Source organism: Trichomycterus rosablanca, chromosome 7, assembly GCF_030014385.1.
Source record: "Trichomycterus rosablanca isolate fTriRos1 chromosome 7, fTriRos1.hap1, whole genome shotgun sequence".
Lineage (NCBI taxonomy): Eukaryota > Metazoa > Chordata > Actinopteri > Siluriformes > Trichomycteridae > Trichomycterus > Trichomycterus rosablanca.
Genome location: NC_085994.1, coordinates 2671368 through 2691213, shown reverse-complemented (window position 1 = coordinate 2691213; position 19846 = coordinate 2671368). Strand labels below are relative to the sequence as shown.

General features: G+C 45.4%; 1 protein-coding gene across 1 annotated transcript in view; it reads right to left on the bottom strand.

The window, feature by feature from the left end:
* The window catches only part of obscna (obscurin, cytoskeletal calmodulin and titin-interacting RhoGEF a), a 91751-nt gene that overhangs the window by 55226 nt on the left and 16679 nt on the right, over positions 1-19846 (bottom strand). The window contains exons 19-32 of the mRNA XM_062998720.1: positions 19142-19408; positions 18801-19067; positions 16731-16997; positions 16361-16624; positions 16011-16277; positions 15662-15928; positions 13740-14006; positions 13387-13653; positions 10564-11125; positions 8121-10123; positions 7722-7839; positions 3318-3667; positions 2007-2285; positions 599-856 (exon numbers count right to left, since the gene is read on the bottom strand). Coding sequence (XP_062854790.1) covers positions 599-856; positions 2007-2285; positions 3318-3667; positions 7722-7839; positions 8121-10123; positions 10564-11125; positions 13387-13653; positions 13740-14006; positions 15662-15928; positions 16011-16277; positions 16361-16624; positions 16731-16997; positions 18801-19067; positions 19142-19408 — 5703 coding nt within the window. The remainder of the gene's footprint in view (positions 1-598; positions 857-2006; positions 2286-3317; positions 3668-7721; positions 7840-8120; positions 10124-10563; positions 11126-13386; positions 13654-13739; positions 14007-15661; positions 15929-16010; positions 16278-16360; positions 16625-16730; positions 16998-18800; positions 19068-19141; positions 19409-19846) is intronic.

Here is a 19846-nt window from a genome sequence, read left to right as displayed (position 1 = left end):
CATCACAGGGTCTCAACCATCCACCCTGGACACGGCCAATCATGAATGATCGATAGCACCATCCATCCATCCATCCATCCGTCCATCCATCCTTCATCCTTCCATCCATCCTTCATCCATCCATCCATCCATCCATCCATCCTTCATCCATCCATCCGTCCATCCATCCTTCATCCGTCCATCCATCCTTCATCCTTCCATCCATCCATCCATCCATCCTTCATCCTTCCATCCATCCATCCATCCATCCTTCCATCCAAACTTCATCCTTCATTTATCCATCTATCCATCCTTTATTCTTTCATCTATCCATCCATCCTTCATCCACCCATCCATCCTTCATTCATTCATCTATCCATCATTTATCCATCCTTCATCCATCTATTCATCCATCCAACCATCCATCCATCCTTTATTCACCCAGTAGCTTCCATTAACCTGACTGGGACCGCGGTAGCCTAGTAAGTAGAGCTTTGGGCTATCAATCAAGAGATTGTGTGTTCAAATCCAGGTTCTGCTACATAACTGCCATTATTAGGCCCTTGAGCAAGGCCCTTAACCCTGTGTGCTCCCCAGCCTACAGAAGAAGAAAACTTACCCTTGATGGTGAGAGCAGCAGTGGTTTGCATGTCTCCAGTGTCGCACGTGTAAATCCCAGCATCCTCCTGTCCTACTCCGTGTATCAGAAGCAGGTTGTGTTTTCCTTCTTTACGAGGTTGGTACTTGTCCCCGGCCAGCAGGGTGACGTTGTTTCGTTTCCACGTGACGGGTGTGCGGGTGTCCGAGGTGACACAGGATAACGTGGCGGTTTCACCCTCAAAGATGATCAGGTCCTTCAGCTTCTCTTCTATCAGAACTGTGTGGAGGAAAAAGAACCACGTAGCTGCAGGGATCTGTTATGTTGATTGGTTAAGAAATGTTTTAATAATTTAAATAGTGACCATCACTCTAAGTTCACGTCATTTTGCCTAAACCTTTGCTTTTTGATCTGAAGGGGGCAGCTGTTGCTTAGTGATTAAGGTACTGGACTAGTAATTGAAAGGTCGCTGGCCACTGTTAGGCCCTTAAGCAAAGCCCTTAACCCTCAATTGCTTAGACTGTACACCGATCAGGCATAACATTATGACCACCTTCCTAATTTTGTGTTGGTCCCCCTTTTGCTCTGTGTATTCTGACACCTTTCTATCAGAACCAGCATGAACTTCTTCAGCAGTTTGAGCTACAGTAGTTCGTCTGTTGGATCGGACCACACGGGTCAGCCTTCGCTCCCCACGTGCATCGATGAGCCTTGGCCACCAATGACCCTGTCACCGGTTTACTACTGTTCCTTCCTTGGACCACTTTTGATAGATACTGACCACTGCAGACCGGGAACACCCCACAAGAGCTGCAGTTTTGGAGATGCTCTGACCTGATGAGCGATGATGGAGTTTTTAAACACCTCACTGTCACTGCTGGACTGAGAATAGTCCACCAACCAAAAATATATCCAGCCAACAGCGCCCCATGGGCAGCATCCTGTGACCAATGATGAAGGTCTAGATGATGACCGACTCAAACAGCAGCAATAGATGAGCGATCGTCTCTGACTTTACATCTACAAGGTGAACCAACTAGGTAGGAGTGTCTAATAGAGTGGACAGTGAGTGGACACGGTATTTAAAACCTCCAGCAGCGCTGCTGTGTCTGATCCACTCATACCAGCACAACACACACTAACACACCACCACCATGTCAGTGTCACTGCAGTGCTGAGAATGATCCACCACCTAAATAATACCTGCTCTATGGGGGTCCTGTGGCGGTCCTGACCATTGAAGAACAGGGTGAAAGCAGGTTAAAAAGTATGTAGAGAAACAGATGAGTCTACAGTCAGTAATTGTAGAACTACAAAGTGCTTCTATATGGTAAGTGGAGCTGATAAAATGGACAGTGAGTGTAGAAACAAGGAGGTGGTTTTAATGTTATGCCTAATCGGTGTAAGTAAGTACAGATCCAGTTCTTACCTTTGGGTTTGCTGTTGACCCTCAGTCGAGCTGCAGTCCTCTCCTGTCCCACCACGAACGCCACGATACCCGACTCCTCGGGTGTGGTCATGGTCAGAGTGAGGTGGTGCTCGCGGCCGGAACGGCTCATCCGATTCATCTCGTTCTCCTGCAGGACGCTGGAGCTGAGCCACCACGATCCATCGGTGACGTTCTCGTGCGAGAGCTCACATGCGAAGTGGGCGTCTTCTCCCGCCGTAACGGTCAAGTCTCGCAGCTCTCGCACAATCCTCACGTGAGCTGAAATGTCGAGGACGTTGGATATGACGTTAGACGGCATCGGGGCTTCGAACCTCCGGAGCCTCGTCATTAAAAAGAACCATTCACTTTTTCTTTTGCACTGGCGCAATCTAATGCTCGAGGGTAACCAACCCACCTGTTGGCATGTTCTGGGAGGCACCTGGAGTTAACCCATTTAAGGACAAGTAGAAGGACAAGTAGGACATATGGTCACCTCCCTTCAAACAGCGTTTTGTAATCATTTGGGAACTGAGGTTGAAGAAAGTTCAGTAATGTTGTGCAGGCAGGCCGGACAAGCACCTGCACTCTCTACTATTAAGATGTGTCTTTTATTTTGCATTTATCCAAACTTTCCTCCCAATCTACATGACTAATGCACGTACTGACCTCTTCTTTTCACCTGCACGAAGCGTGTTAACATGGAGATCAGTATTGCGCACGGAGAGTCACGCACTGATCCCCATTATCTCCCGTTTCTGTGCAGTGCCATCGATCAGCTACTTGCAGCAGTTATGAGGAAACCCCTCCGGCATTCCAACCCTCGGATGAGCCATCACTGTCTGTGTAGGCGTTTGGTCGGTCGGTAGCACAGCGCTCACGGACTAAAGACTTAAAGCTAGAGACTAGAGAGGATTGAACCTATATTGCTGAAGCTGTATTGGGCCTCGGCACGGTGGCTTAGTGGGTAGCACTGTCGCCTCACAGCAAGAAGGTCCTAGGTTCCATCCTCAGGCGGGGCGGTCCGGGCCCTTTCTGTGCGGAGTTTGCATGTTCTCCCCGTGTCTGTGTGGGTTTCTTCCGGGAGCTCCGGTTTGCTCTCACAGTCCAAAAACATGCAGTCAGATTAACTGGAGACACTGAAATGCCCTATAAGTAAATGTGTGTGTGTATGTGTGTGTGTGTCTGCCCTGCGATGGACTGGCGTCTCGTCCAGGGTGTTACTGTGTGCCTTGTGCCCATTGAAAAGCTGGGATAGGTTCCAGCACCCACCGCGACCCTAATTGGATAAGTGGATAGAAAAATGGGTCTTACCTATGACCTGAAGAGTGGCCGATGTTTTCTTGCCCCTGGTGCTGCACGTGTAAACACCGGCGTCCTCGGGTCTGAGCTTCCTGATCTCCAGCTCGTGCGTCGAGCCCTTCTTGTGAAGCGTCAGTCGTCCGCCTTGTGCCACGTTCCTCGAGTCCTTCTGCCAGCTGACCGGGGCGTTCGAACTGGACAGCAAGCAAGCGAACACCACGGAGTTTCCCTCCATCACCTCCTGGTTCTGGAGCTCCTTCTCAAAGAACACAGAGGCGGCGGCTGTGTGCCAGGAAAACACGTTAGCATGAGGTTCGGTTCTTTTCGCGGCTGCTGTCAGGGTGTCGGGTTCAGATTTGGGTCTGTTTATGAGATGAGAGGGTGTGGGTGGCGAGTGTGTGAGGTCTGTCACATTGTACAGTTGAAATCAAAGCTTCACATGCACTTGTGGTGAACAAAAGTATGTGGACACCCTTCGTAATAATGCCAGTTTTAGCCACACCCTTACTAACATGTAGAAAATCAGTGATATAAAATAAATAATATGCGTTTAACTCAGCGGCTCGGTGGGTAGCACTGTCACCTCACAGCAAGAAGGTCCTGGGTTCGATCCACAGGTGGGATCCTTTCTGTGCATAGTTTGCATGTTCTCCCCGTGTCTGCGTGGGTTTCCTCCGGGAGCTCCAGTTTCCTCCCACAGTCCAAACACATGCAGACAGGTTAATTCGAGACATTGAATTGCCCTATAGGTGAATGGGTGTGTGTGTGTGTGCCCTGTGATGGACTGGCGCCCTGTCTGGGGTGTTACTGTGTGCCTTGCGCCCATTGAAGAGCTGGGATAGGCTCCAGCAACGACCCTAATTGGATAAGCGGTTAAGAAAGTGAATTAGTGAGTGAGTAAGGAATAAAATTAGTAGCAATCTGGTCCTACTGTGGTTTACAAAATGTACCATAAAGCCTCCACAAGTGCCTGTTAAAATTCGCTAATTGTATTATTATTATTATTCTCTCTGTGAACCATTCTTTTGACTTGCGACCCACCCAGGGTCACGAATCTAACCCTTGGGATAGTTCTACCCTCTAGTGCTTGACCTCACAAATGCACATTTGCCAGGAGGAGCACAAATTTCCACAGACACAGAAGACTGTAGTCACAAAGCGGGGCCAAATCTATACTAACGCCCATACATTTGGAACAGGATGTACCAACAGGTCAAGAGGTCGGGTGTCCACATACTTTTGGCCTAATAATGTATGTCTTTTATAAGTTCTGTTAATGCTCTTGCTTTCTGTTGGTTCAAAAATATACATACATTTAACTTTGTGGCATCAGGTCCTAAATCCTGGCTCAGTGTTAATAACTGACTACAGCTGGTGACTTTTCTGTGCCCGTTTAAACAGAGCTACTTTAACTGCACTGATTAAAATGTAGATCCCAAGGTGGACACATTTTATGTCATCCTACACTCCCGAGAAGAGGGCGTGTCTAAATACTTAGATCCCTTAAAATGCTCCTACTGAGGCGCCTTAATTCTGAGTGATAATCTGACTGAATAACGAGGGAGCGTCCGACTCTTCCTCAGCGCTGAAGGCAATCCCAGCATTCAGTGCGGCACGATGTATGCGGAGCAACCAACTGAGTTCTTTTCAAATCAGATGTAAATAATGTTTAATTTGTATAAAGGTGTAATAATACAAGTGTCGTTTATTTGTAAATTCGGGCTCATCAGGGACAGTTTAACCGCTTTCGGTACACGGAGGGAGACGTTAGCTGGCGTGCTAGCGGGTTGTGACACGTCAGCCTGTTGGTTTGAATGGCCTGAGGCTAAGTGTGTTAGCTTAGTAAGCTAAAACTGCGGTGACGTCTAACTAGAGCTTCTAAATAACCTGCCTTATGAGTTCTACTGAGGCAGCTGATCAGGTAGGCATTAGGCAGCAAGGCAGCTCACTAGGTTTTCAAACAGACCCCTAAACTGTCACCTTACTCTGTTTTTATTAAGATTAATTACTGGACAAAGAATTGTGTTGCATTTATTCAGTCACAGAAAGCAACGAAATCCCAGAATGCTCATGACATACATGCACTTGTACACGTGTATGTAAACTTATGATCTCAACTGTGCTTCACAGTGCTGGAGCTGCAACAAAATGTTTGGAGGTTTCAGCATTTCTGCATGAATTATTAATAAAACGAGGTCTGATCTTTTTGTTTTGGCTTGAAAAGGTACCACACACCACCACCGAGCTGTGAAGTATGGTGGTGGGAGCATAATGACTTCATCTGGCAGCCTTAAAGCCTGGACAGCTTGTAATCAGAGACCAATGAAGCTAAACTGGACTGTAAAAGAATCAGTGGTTTTATAAAGGTGCTACATTTAAATAATATAGAGTTACCACCCCACCTTCCATTTTTGTGGCTATACCAGTCTCTATTTGCCTCTTATTAGACTCTGGACCTCGTCTTGTGCACAGGTCAGGCACTGATGTAGGACGCTTCCAATTTGACAGTCAACGTCCTTTTAATTAGTGTTTCATGCATTTATTTCCCCCCTTTTCTCCCAATTTTAGTGTAGACGCTGCTAGGAACCTTAAACGTGATCGAGGAGAGTATATTTGCCTCCCTCTGACGTATGTGCAGTCCACCGACCCCCTTCTTATTTGCTTGTACTTTGGTGGATTCGCATGTGAGGCCAGTCTCACGCGTGGAGAGTCACTCGCTGATCTCCACATTCCTCCACTTCTATACAGGCGCCTCAGGCTACTAACCAGGGTCCTTACGTAGCGTCCAAGACCCGCCCCTTTATAGCCCGGCCTTTTTCCACCAAGCAGACTAGTGGCCAATTGTGCCTGCTAGGCAGTGCCCAGCCGACCGGTAGCAGAGCCGAGATTCAAACTCAGAGAGTTCCGAACCCCAGGGCTGGTGCGCTAGCGGAATATCCTGCTGTGCCACCCGGGCACTGAACAGTCAACATTCTGATTCATTCCACGAGAGTTCAGAGGGGTTGTGTTACGGGGCTCAAACGCCTCGTGTTGTGTTTTCCCAGATCTTAAATAACGGTCTGGTGGGACCCAAAAGCAGATTTGAAAAATCGCAGTGAATGAGATTCGAACCGGGATCGCGGGTGTTAAAGAGCTTTGCTCTACCCGATTCGCTATGGGCTTGGTTAAAGTGCTTGTGACTTTAAACTACTTAACGGTTTTAAATGATAACCCTTAAATGTAAACAAATAGCAGAAGATATATGTGTATTTATATATATATAAAGGAACTGTGTGTTTGTTGAAAAAAAGGGAAAACAGAGAGGAAAGACTGACTGAAATAGCGGAGACCGCAACTTGATAATAAAAAATAAAAGGTGTGGTTTCGAACCCCGCACGTCAGCGTACTGAGCTCGAGAGACTGAGGCACTAACCACTACTCTATAGGGTAAACTAAAGAAACAGCGATCTGAATCACTTATTAACATATGCGCCTCAAACAGGCGGGAAACGAAACAAAGGATGCCAAACAAACCCAAAAAAATACACAAAGAAAAACTAATCTGATGAGCTACCCGCTGGCTGTTGGGTAGTCGTTTCAGAACTCAAAGAGACCTCAACAAAGGTGTGAGGTTACTAAAGAAATGATAAATTACTTTACTTTTCTAAAACTGTTTCAGTTATTTAAACAGGGAGATAAACAAAAAGGTCTTTCTTTTAGGGGAAAACCAATGTTCCCGAAACAGAGAAAAAGAGGACGAAAGATGTCTTTCTTAAGAAGAGAATACCAAATTACCGGCGAGGTCTGGTATTACTACATTAACACAAGACTCTGCGCCGAGTGAGCCGTGCGCAGCCTTTATAAAGGTGCTGCACAGCTGATGTCAATCAGCTTAATTATCCCTGGGTGTGGCTCGCGGTCTCCCTCTAGTGGTGGGAGGATGGCGGTGTCTTACAGGACCCCCTCCCCGAGGGGTGTCTCCTGACATCCCCAGGCCGGTCACTCGATCCCGGTTAAAGGTCCGGATGAGATCGGGATCGAGAATCTGCGCTGCCGGTACCCAGGAACGCTCTTCCGGGCCATATCCCTCCCAGTCCACCAAATATTGGACTCGATTTTGGACTTGTCGGGAATCGAGTATCCTATTTACTGTGTAGGCTGGAGAACCGTCAACCATGCGAACAGGGGGAGGTTTTGGTGATCGGGTCCCAGGGGAACACAGGTATGGTTTGAGGCGGGAAACGTGAAAGGTTGGATTAACCCTGAACGAGGGCGGGAGTTGCAACCTGTAGGAAACTGGGTTGATGCGTCTGACTATTTTGAATGGTCCAACGTATCGAGGCGCCAGTTTTCTGTTGCTGACCTTCAGAGGTAAGTCTTTTGCGCTTAGCCATACTCGTTGGCCCGGGCGGAAAGTATTTCCCAACCTTCTCTTACGGTCTGCTGTGCTCTTCCGTGAGGTTGTTTGGGCTACCAGGACCGCCCGAGCTCGTCGCCAGGTGGACCTGCAACGGCGTACCATATGGCTGGCTGACGATGTGGCCAGCTGAGTTTCCTGTTCAGGGAACAGGGGAGGTGGATAGCCAAACTGGCACTCAAAGGGGGACATGCCCAAAGAGGAGTGCCAGAGAGTATTGTGGGCGAATTCCGCCCACAATAGGTGATCCGCCCAGGTGGAGGGGCTGGTTGAAGCCAGACACCTTAGCGACTGCTCTAGATCTTGGTTCACCCTTTCAGTCTGCCCATTGGACTGGGGGTGAAAACCTGAAGAGAGGCTGACAGAGGCCCCTAGGGAAGCACAAAAAGCTTTCCAAAATTGGCTAGCAAACTGAGGACCCCTATCTGAAACCAGGTCTGTGGGCAGGCCATGATACCGCACAACCTGTTGAAGGATGAGGTGGGCCGTCTCTCTGGCTGAGGGAAGTTTGGGCAAGCCAATGAATCTGGCGGCCTTAGAAAACCTGTCTACCACCACCAGAATTACTGACAGGCCTTTAGAATTGGGCAGGCCAGTGATAAAGTCCAGAGACAGATGTGACCATGGACGATGGGGAATGGGCAAAGGGTGTAACAACCCTGGTGGCTTGGCTCTGGAGTCCTTGTTGCGTGCACACGTTTCACACACAGAGACGAATTGCCGGATATCCCGAGCCATATTAGCCCACCAGAACCGCCTCTGAATTAACTTCAGGGTGCGAGTAGCTCCAGGGTGTCCTGCGAAGAAGCTCTCGTGCCCCCATTGCAAGACCTGAGTCCGGGCTGATGCGGGGACATACAGGCAATGGGTAGGGGTTCCCCCTGGGTCGGGTTCGGCTAGAAGGGCTCTCTTGACTACTTCCTCAACTCCCCAACGCAGCGGTGCCACTATGCGTTCTGGAGGAAGGATGGGTAATGTTGGTCGGGCTTGTGGCTCCTCCCACTGTCTGGAGAGGGCGTCAGGTTTGGCGTTCTTGGTGCCTGGCCGGTATGAGAGGGTGAAGTCAAAGCGACTAAAAAATAGCGTCCAACGGGCTTGCCGGGGGTTTAGTCGTTTGGCTTCCTGAATGTATGCAAGGTTCTTATGGTCCGTCCAGACCAAGAACGGATGTTTGGCCCCCTCTAGCCAGTGCCGCCACTCTTCGAGAGCCATCTTGACTGCAAGGAGTTCTCTATCTCCTACACCATAATTGCGTTCAGTAGGCGTTAGGCGATGGGAGAAGTAGGCGCAAGGATGAAGTTTCCTGTCCACGCCCGAGCGCTGAGAAAGGATTGCCCCTACCCCTACCTCGGAGGCATCTACCTCCACTAGAAAAGGAAGTTGGGGATCAGGAAGATGAAGAATGGGCGCCGAGATCAGTCTACGCTTAAGTTCGTCGAACGCCTTCTGTGCTTCGTCTGTCCACCGAAAAGGTCCTGGCACTTTTCGGGTAAGAGCCGTCAGGGGCGCTGCGACTGACCCAAAACCTCTAACAAACCGTCGGTAAAAGTTGGTAAAACCCAAAAAGCGTTGGACCAGCCGGAGAGAGGTTGGACGTGGCCATTCAGCCACAGCCTTGAGTTTAGCAGGGTCCATGGCCAGTTTGCCCTGGGAAACCACAAACCCTAGAAAGTGGACCTCGGGTATGTGGAACTGGGATTTCTCCAGTTTTACGAAAAGGTGGTTCTCAAGGAGTAGTTGAAGCACTCGTCGTACATGGCCGACGTGTTCCTTCACAGTTTTACTAAAGATGAGAATATCATCAAGGTATACAAAGGCGTAGAGACCAAGTGTTTCTCGGAGGACCTCGTGGATCAGGCGCTGAAAGACAGCTGGTGCGTTCATCAACCCGAACGGCATGACCAAGTATTCATAGTGACCGGTCGGGGTGATGAACGCTGTTTTCCATTCATCCCCAGATCTAACTCGCACGAGGTTATAGGCACTGCGAAGGTCTAGTTTAGAGAAAACAGACGCTTGTTGCAGTGTCTCAAAAGCAGATGTCATAAGGGGCAAGGGATATCGGTCTTTGACTGTGATTTTGTTAAGGCCTCTGTAATCGATACAGGGCCGTAGGCCTCCGTCCTTCTTGCCTACGAAGAAAAAGCCCGCTCCAGCGGGAGAGGATGAGGGTCTGATAAAGCCTTGGGCTAAGGCTTCTTGGACGTACTTCTCCATTGCTGTTCTCTCGGGTCCAGAGAGAGAGAAAAGGCGCCCCCTAGGGGGAGATGTGCCCGGTAGCAGATCAATGGCACAATCGAACGAGCGGTGGGGGGGTAGCACCTCCGTCTTCCGTTTACTAAAGACTTCTCGTAGGTCATGGTAGGTCACCGGAACCTTGCTCAAATCGACTGGTTCTTGAGAGAGGCTGCCTGGGTGACACCTAGGAGCCAAACAGGAGCCCTGACAATATGGGCCCCAGTGTCGGATGGATTTGGAAAGCCAGTCGATTCGGGGGTTATGTCTGACCAACCAGGGGAATCCTAGGATGACCGGCAAATCCGGCGCTTGCGTTAAAAAAAATGAAAGTGACTCCGAGTGTTGACCTACACTCACAGTAATGGGTCTGGTCTGTCTTTTGATGGCCCCAGACCGGAGTGGGAACCCGTCAATGGCAGCCACCGGTAGCGGTGTCACCAAAGGTTCCATGGGTAGCCCTAGTTCTAGGGCCATTGTGAGGTCCATAAAATTACCTGCGGCGCCGGAATCTATGAAGGCCTGCAATCTTTTTTCGGCGCGCGAGTTGTTCCAGCTCAACGTGACAGGAAGGAACAACCCACTGGACCTGGGGCCTAGAACTGGGCCTACCCTGGGGCCCCCTACCGGGGGTAGGCCTGGCCTTTTACTGGCCTGACTGGACACTGAGCCAGCTTGTGGCTTCCCTCCCCACAGTACATGCACCGCCCCCCCTGGCGACGTTGCTCAACCTCTTGGGGAGTCAGGTGAGCCCGCCCAATCTGCATGGGCTCACCTCCTTCGGAAGAGGCCGCAAGTCGGGGGCGGACAGGCGCTTCCTCTGGGGTCAGGGCTCGTTGTGCCTTCTTATTGGTCCGCCGACGCTCACGTAGGCGGTTGTCAAGTTTGGTAGTGACCTCGTACAGGTCCTCCAAACTGGCAGGAGGGTCTCTGGTGGCCAAGAGGTCTTTAAGGTCCTCATTAAGCCCCTGTTGGTAGACGGCCATCAGAGCCTCCGAGTTCCAACCACTCTCCGCTGCCCAAGTGCGGAAGGAGATGGTATAATCGGCGACTGAGAGTGAGCCCTGCCGTAAATTCAGAAGGGCTGAAGCAGCTTCGGCACCTCGTACAGGACTATCGAAGGTCCGCTTCATAGCTGCGGTAAAATCCGCAACGGTGCTACAGTCAGAAGACTTGCTCTCCCACAAGGCTGTAGCCCACGTTAAAGCTCTGTCCGTGAGGAGAGAAATCATATATGCGACCTTGGCTCCTTCAGTGGGGAACCGGGTGGGTGCTAGTTGGAATGTCAGGGAACACTGAAGCAGAAATCCCCTGCATGCCCCTGGTTCACCACTGAATCTAATGGGTGCTGGTAGCATGACGTCCTGGTGGATAGAGGGGAGTGGCTGATCAGGTGAAACAGAAGGTGTCTCCTCCTTGGGAGGGGAGTTTAACCGTTGGACTGCCAATGTTAGTTCATGCATGCGTTGGGCCAATTGGCTCAGCGCCTCCTCATGCTCCCCTAACCGGGTTCCCTGGGCTGTTATGGCTTGCTGCAACCTATTCCTGTCTGCTGGGTCCATGCTGGCAGAGTCTTTCTGTTACGGGGCTCAAACGCCTCGTGTTGTGTTTTCCCAGATCTTAAATAACGGTCTGGTGGGACCCAAAAGCAGATTTGAAAAATCGCAGTGAATGAGATTCGAACCGGGATCGCGGGTGTTAAAGAGCTTTGCTCTACCCGATTCGCTATGGGCTTGGTTAAAGTGCTTGTGACTTTAAACTACTTAACGGTTTTAAATGATAACCCTTAAATGTAAACAAATAGCAGAAGATATATGTGTATTTATATATATATAAAGGAACTGTGTGTTTGTTGAAAAAAAGGGAAAACAGAGAGGAAAGACTGACTGAAATAGCGGAGACCGCAACTTGATAATAAAAAATAAAAGGTGTGGTTTCGAACCCCGCACGTCAGCGTACTGAGCTCGAGAGACTGAGGCACTAACCACTACTCTATAGGGTAAACTAAAGAAACAGCGATCTGAATCACTTATTAACATATGCGCCTCAAACAGGCGGGAAACGAAACAAAGGATGCCAAACAAACCCAAAAAAATACACAAAGAAAAACTAATCTGATGAGCTACCCGCTGGCTGTTGGGTAGTCGTTTCAGAACTCAAAGAGACCTCAACAAAGGTGTGAGGTTACTAAAGAAATGATAAATTACTTTACTTTTCTAAAACTGTTTCAGTTATTTAAACAGGGAGATAAACAAAAAGGTCTTTCTTTTAGGGGAAAACCAATGTTCCCGAAACAGAGAAAAAGAGGACGAAAGATGTCTTTCTTAAGAAGAGAATACCAAATTACCGGCGAGGTCTGGTATTACTACATTAACACAAGACTCTGCGCCGAGTGAGCCGTGCGCAGCCTTTATAAAGGTGCTGCACAGCTGATGTCAATCAGCTTAATTATCCCTGGGTGTGGCTCGCGGTCTCCCTCTAGTGGTGGGAGGATGGCGGTGTCTTACAGGTTGAGGCCAAAGCTCTGCTCAAGCCATTCGGGTTTATGGACCTCGCTGGGTTCACAGGAACATATTCACGCTGAAATGTTCTAAAAGTTGGAAGTATATAATTTAATATATAGAATAAACGGGTGTGGCTGAAGCACAATAATAAGAAGGGGCGTCCACATACACATTAAGGTTTGTGTTTAGTGTTTATGTTTTTCATTCGTGTAGCGTTCAAGTGCATTTACATTACATTATTCAAAGTGACTTACATTACAGTTACAGTATACAGTCTGAGCAACTGAGGGTTAAGGGCCTTGCTCAAGGGCCCAACAGCAGCAACCTAGCAGCGGTGGGGCTTGAACCACCAACCTTTGGATTACTAGTCCTGTGCCTTAACCACTAGGCTACAGCTTGCCCGTTTACTGATTAATCTGCACTATGAGGCGTCCTAGCAATCCTACGGCAATTCAGTTAGTAATCAGTTAGTCGAAATGTCCAAGATGTCGAAGTAAAGCAGCTAGAAACACGACTCTGATAACTGAGTTTGGAAAAGTAACAACCAATTCTGTGGAGTCGAAACATGGACAAGAATTTTCAGATTCGCTTTGCACCGTCGCTGGATGTTCTAGGTTTACATTCAACTATTAAGGAAGCTGTGCTGTGTATCGTAGCTTCTATTTATTCTATCATTCAGTTTATGAGGCTTGTATCTTTAAAAATCCATAAAATCTGTGATCTTGTAAATTTAGTCGGACTCTAAATATAGTGTAAATGCTGATCAGACCTCATTTAATAAATAATTTATAAAGAAATACAAATAATTCACATTTTTTGCTGCTGTGCACATTGAGTGATGGATACAATGTTATAATGAATGAAAAAACATTGATAGACTTTGTCTATGTTTAAATTTTTACCCCCCACCCGACCCCCTAACCCCGGCTCCCAGTATTGGACCTACCCCTGACGTTCACTTCCGCCATGGTCTTTTGGTCTCCGATGACGCAGCTGTATTCACCTACGTCCACAGGAAGCACGTTGTTGATGTGCAACTCGGCAACTAATCCCTCCTGCTTCATCTGGTATTTGGCTCCATGTCCGAGCTCCTCCTCACCCTTGAACCACTGCACGGGGACCCCGGGCTTGGACAGTTCACACTGCAGGACTATCACGCCTCCTTCAGGAGCCTCCTGGTTTTTCAGGTTCTGTTTGAACGTGACTGGAGTGGCTGAACAATCAGAAAACGTTGTTCATGAGCGGCGGGTACAAAAAGAGACAAGAACAGCAGGACTGACTAAGAAGACCTCGTCATACCAAGAACCTTGACGTTGGCTTGAGTCTTCTGATCTCCACATACGCAGCTGTAGACGCCGCTGTCCTCAGGCAGTGCGTTCCTGATAATGAGCTCCAGCGTGGTGTTCTGCTGCCTGACCTGATACTTCAGTCCAGACTGAAGCACTTTGTTGCCCTTCCTCCACTGAACTGAAACACCAGCTTTGGAGATCTCACAGCGTAAAACTACAGCAGCGTCTTCCTCAACCTCCTGGTTCTTCAACTTTACTTTAAAGGTGATGGGTGGGACTGAAACCAGCAGCCAGAAAATAAACCCCTTCAGATACGTTCAGCACTACGTTCAGATTTAAAAACCACACAAGGCCTCAGAGAGCCGGAAGCAAATCAATGCGTAATGCCAGAGCGCTGACCTCTAACGTCTGCTTTATGAACGTGTCTACTATGCATCTAGGCACCTGAGCTCACCTGTTTTTGTAATTTCTATTAATTTTATACAGTGTTACTTATATTCAGTGTATTTTATAATTAGTGGTATTTATAATTTGTGTTATTTATATTCAGTGTTATTTATATTTAGTGTTTATAATATTTAGTGTATATTTATATTTAAGGTGATTTTAGTCTATTTTATTATGTATTTATATTTAGTGTTATTTATATTTAGTGTTATTTATATTTAGTGTTATTTATATTTAGTATTATTTATATTTAGTGTTATTTATATTTATATTTAGTGTTATTTATATTTAGTGTTATTTATATTTAGTGTTATTTATATGTAGTGTTATTTATATTTAGTGTTATTTATATTTATATTTAATGTTATTTATATTTAGTGTTATTTATATGTAGTGTTATTAATATTTAGTGTTATTTATATTTATATTTAATGTTTTTCATATTTGGTGTTATTTATATTTAGTGTTATTTATATTTAGTGCTATTTATATTTAGTGTTATTTATATTTATATTTAATGTTATTTATATTTAGTGTTATTTATATTTAGTGTTATTTATATTTATATTTAGTGTTATTTATATTTAGTGTTATTTATATGTAGTGTTATTTATATTTAGTGTTATTTATATTTATATTTAATGTTATTTATATTTAGTGTTACTTATATGTAGTGTTATTTATATTAAGTGTATTTTATATTTAGTGTTATTTATATTCAGTTTTATTTATATGTATTTTATATTTAGTGTTATTTATATTCAGTTTTATTTATATTCAGTGTTTTTTTATATTTAGTGTTATTTATATTCAGTGTTTTTTTTTATATTTAGTGTTATTTATATTTAATGTTATTTATATTTAGTGTTACTTATATGTAGTGTTATTTATATTTAGTGTATTTTATATTTAGTGTTATTTATATTCAGTTTTATTTATATGTATTTTATATTTAGTGTTATTTATATTTAGTGTTATTCATATTCAGTGTTTTTTTTATATTTAGTGTTATTTATATTCAGTGTTTTTTTTAATATTTAGTGTTATTTATATTCAGTGTTTTTTTTATATTTAGTGTTATTTATATGTATTGTTACTTATATTTAGTTTTATTCCAGTATATTTTATGGGGTTATTTATATTTAGTATTTTTTAATTTAATGTTATTCATATTTAGTGTTGTTCATACAAAATTATTATCTCATACCAATAGCACTAAATATAAATAATACTAAATCTAATTGACACTAAATGTAAATAACACTGCAAAGAATTGATAGAAACTACTATCAGAGAGGAGATCAGATGTCTAGATGCATATCAGGCGCTAGCTGGAAGTAAACAGACGTGAAGTTGGGAAAGTGAACATACGTCACGCTACATTGTGCAAAAGATTCATATAAAAAACTATTGCTAGAGCAAGCAAAGCGAGCGTGAAAGCCACGATCAGAAGCAGATTATCTATCGTTAACCCACAGGTCTTACCCTGAACAGTAAGCTCGGCTGTAGACTCTGAATCCTTGGTTTTACACGAATAATATCCAGCGTCACTTTCCTCAACGTTGTGGATGATCAGTCTGGACATTTTTCCCTCCTGCTTTATCTCATATTTGTCCCCGGCTTTCAGGATGACTCTCCCCTTCCTCCAGTCAAGGGCAGCTTTGGGATTCGAGAGCTCACAACTGAACACAGCCATTCCACCTTCTCTGGAGACTTCGTTCTTAAGCTCTTGTTTGAAGGTCACTGGTAGAGCTACAGATCCCGTAGAATTGTAAAATGAATTGCCTATTCGTGTGAAAAATCCACTTAAAACCTAATAAAGGAATAAACCTACTCCGGACTTTGATTTCTGCGGTCGTCTTTTGGTCTCCTGTTGTGCAGCCGTATGAACCGGCGTCTTCAGGCGTGACGTTCCGGATGATCATCTCGACGGTCTTTCCTTCAGCCTTCATGTGGTATTTGTGACCCAAAGTCAGCGCCTGTTCACCCTTCCACCACGTGACTGATGCTCCAGGTTTGGAAAGCTCGCAGCGTAAGGTGACGCTGTTGCCTTCGACTGTTTCCTGGTTTCTCAGGTTTTGTTTGAACGTGACTGGCAGAGCTGAGAAAGTGGAAGTCATACGTAAGAAGCGTTGGTGAGAATTCGATCAGATATCCAGTATCATATTTAGTACTCATCCCTACCATTGATTTTGATCGTAGCTTGTGATTTCTGGTCTGGACATGCACAAACGTAGACACCACTGTCTTCCGGTACGGCTTTCCTGATGACGAGCTCCATTTTTGCGCCCATATACCTCATCTGGTATTTATCCCCGGGCTCGAGGAGTTCGTCTCCTTTCCACCACTCTACCTGAACCTTTTTTGAAAGTTCACAGCGCAAAGTGACGTTGTTCCCTTCCTCGGCATCTTGGTTCTTCAGTTCTTGTTTGAAAGTGATGGGATTGGCTATACAGAAGACAGTATAGATGACAAACATAGCATAGATGTGCTGGCTTAGTTATCGGTGCCCCGTGTGAGGACGCACAGTGTAAAAAAAGCCAGGTTCTCCTACCGTTGACCTTGACGTTGGCCTCTGTACTTTGCAATCCGCAGACACAGTGGTACACTCCGCTGTCCTCAGGTTGTGCTTTTCTTATTAGCATCTCTGCCGTCGTTTCCTTTTGTCTCAATTGATACTTTTCTCCTGTCCTTAAAATTTCTTCCCCCTTCCGCCACTCGACATGCGCTCCGGATTTAGAGAGTTCACACTGCAAACTGATGCTGCTTCCCTCCTGAGCCTCCAGGTCCCTCAGACCTCTTTTAAAGGTAGCAGGAAGGGCTAGAAAAAGCGTTGGGAAATCGTTGTGAACTGTTCACAAGTCACTTAGCCAATTTACCTTAAAGCAACTTACAGTACCAAGATTCCCCTCCTGCTAGAAGCAAGGGAGGCCAAATCTATGACCTCTAATACCCTAGTTTACAGACCTCTTAATACCCTATTTTACCCTAGTTAACAGACCTCTTAATACCCTAGTTTACAGACCTTATAATACCCTAGTTTACAGACCTCTTAATACCCTAGTTTACAGACCTTATAATACCTAGTTTACAGACCTCTTAATACCCTAGTTTACCCTAGTTAACAGACCTCTTAATACCCTAGTTTACAGACCTTATAATACCCTAGTTTACCCTAGTTTACAGACCTCTTAATACCCTAGTTTACTAGAAACTGACCTCTTTATACCATAGAAACAGACCTCTTAATACCCTAGTTTACCCTAGTTTACAGATGTTATAATACCCTTGTTTACCCTAGTTTACAGACCTTATAATACCCTAGTTTACCGACCTCTTAATACCCTAGTTTACCCTAGTTTACAGACTTTATAATACCCTAGTTTACAGACCTCTTAATACCCTAGTTTATCAGAAATGGACCTCTTTATACCATAGAAACAGACCTCTTAATACCCTAGTTTACCCTAGTTTACACACCTCTTAATACCCTAGTTTACCCTAGTTTACAGACCTCTTAATACCCTAGTTTATCAGAAATAGACCTCTTTATACCATAGAAACAGACCTTTTAATACCCTAGTTTACCCTAGTTTACGGACCCCTTGATATCCTATAAACAGACCTCTTAATACCCTAGTTTACCCTAGTCTACAAACCTCTTAATACTCTAGTTTACCAGAAATTGACCTCTTAATACCCTAAAAACTGACCTCCTAATACCCTAGTTTACCCTAGTTACGGACCTCTTAATACCCTAGAAACTGATCTCTTAATACCCTAGAAACTAGTTTACTCTAGTTTACGGACATATTAATACCTTAGAAACTGACCTCTTAATACCCTAGAAACTGACCTCTTAATACCCTAGTTTACTCTAGTTTACAGACATCTTAATACCCTAGTTATGCGAATGATTCCATAATCAAGCCACTCCGCCTATCTCCTCTGTTTTTTTGGCCACTAGATTAACAAGTGTGCCTAAACAAAACCTCCAGGGGTCCAAGGGACTCGATTACTCAGATGCCATCCTACGATTAAGCTAAAGCAGGTTAACAGCAAACGTGTTTGAACAAAACTGCCAGAAGTTTCCAGCCACCACAATTTAAAAAAACCTTTAAATCCTCACATTTTGCCATGGTAAAAACCCTGCAGGGGTCAAGTGACTGTGGGTCCTACCTGGTGGGTCCTACCTGGTCCTACCTTTGAGACAATGTCTATTGTAAAAGTGCTATATAAATAAAGTTGACTTGACTTGACGTGTCTACCATGAGACTTTATTGTCTTCTTTCTAATGTAGAAATACAATGGATGGATGGATGAATGGATTGATTGATTGATGGTTGAGAGTGGATTAATGCTATGCCTGATCAAACGTAGGTTGGCAGCTGGAACACATATACAGTGCACAACCATGCTAGCAGAGAATGGGAATTGGGAAGATGAAGATAAACCTGTGAGGAAAGGTGTTGGACGTGATCTTATGCAGAAGTCTTTAATGAAATACAGAACAGCATGATGTCGTGATGCCCCAAATCTTCTGATGAATCGAGGAAACGTCAACAGAACAGGTCAAAACATATTGGAATCCGTCGCCCAACATGCATTGAGCACGTCATCTTACCTTCCACTGTGAGTTCAGCTGTCGACTGAGCCTCTCTGGCTTTACAGGTATACTTCCCAGTGTCCCCTTCTTCAAGGTTATAGATCTCCAGTTTGGTTAATCTCCCGTCCAGTTTCATTTTGTACTTTCCTCCAGGTTTCAGAACGGCTCTTCCTTTTCTCCACTCCACCGGAGCTCCAGGTTTGGACAGTTCACAGGTGAACACGGCCGTGTCCCCTTCTTTAGAAACCTGGTCCTGGAGCTCCCGTATGAAAGCGATGGGAAGAGCTGGGAGAACACAAAGCGACGATTATCATTATTATTAATCCGTCATTTTAATCCTCACTGTGACTGACGCTTACCTTTGACTTTCACCTCTGCAGAACTTCTCTGGTTGCCCGTCACACAGCTGTACACTCCGGCATCGTTGGGAAGGACGTTCGCGACCTCCATCTCGTGGATCTTGCCCTCCTGGCTCATGCGGTGCCTTCCGCACGGCGTCAGGCGCTCCTCACCCCTCCACCATTCCACGGGCACCCCGGCTTTAGTGAGCTTGCACCGCAGAATCACGTCGCTGCCTTCTGAAGCTTCTTGGTTCTTCAGGTTTTGTTTGAAGGTGGCAGCCACAGCTGAGGCATCACAGATTAAGACAGACGTCAATGTTAGTTTTAGGGAAATATTTGTAAACCCTCCTGAACTATGTTGATTTGTACATGAAATGCTAATTAAAAGTGGTCTGAACATCTAAAGGTTCACATTTAATGGATCTAAGGAGGAATTTGAGAAACGCAACTGAAGAGGATGAGAAAGAATGAAAAAAAAAACCTTCAGAGGTGTTTAAAAGGCCACCTGAATGTCTCGCAAAGCTTCTCATACAGCGATTTGTAAACAGCCGAGACAAAAGTCTGATGTTTTGGAAACAGAAAACCCAGCAACTGTACAAACTGTGATGCATCAGGGTGCACCAAAGTTCCCTACCCACTGACCCTTCATTCGGAACGCCCTGCATTCCTTACTCTTTGAGCGTTCCTTTGCTTTCTAAAGTAACTACAAACTGATGAAGCTAG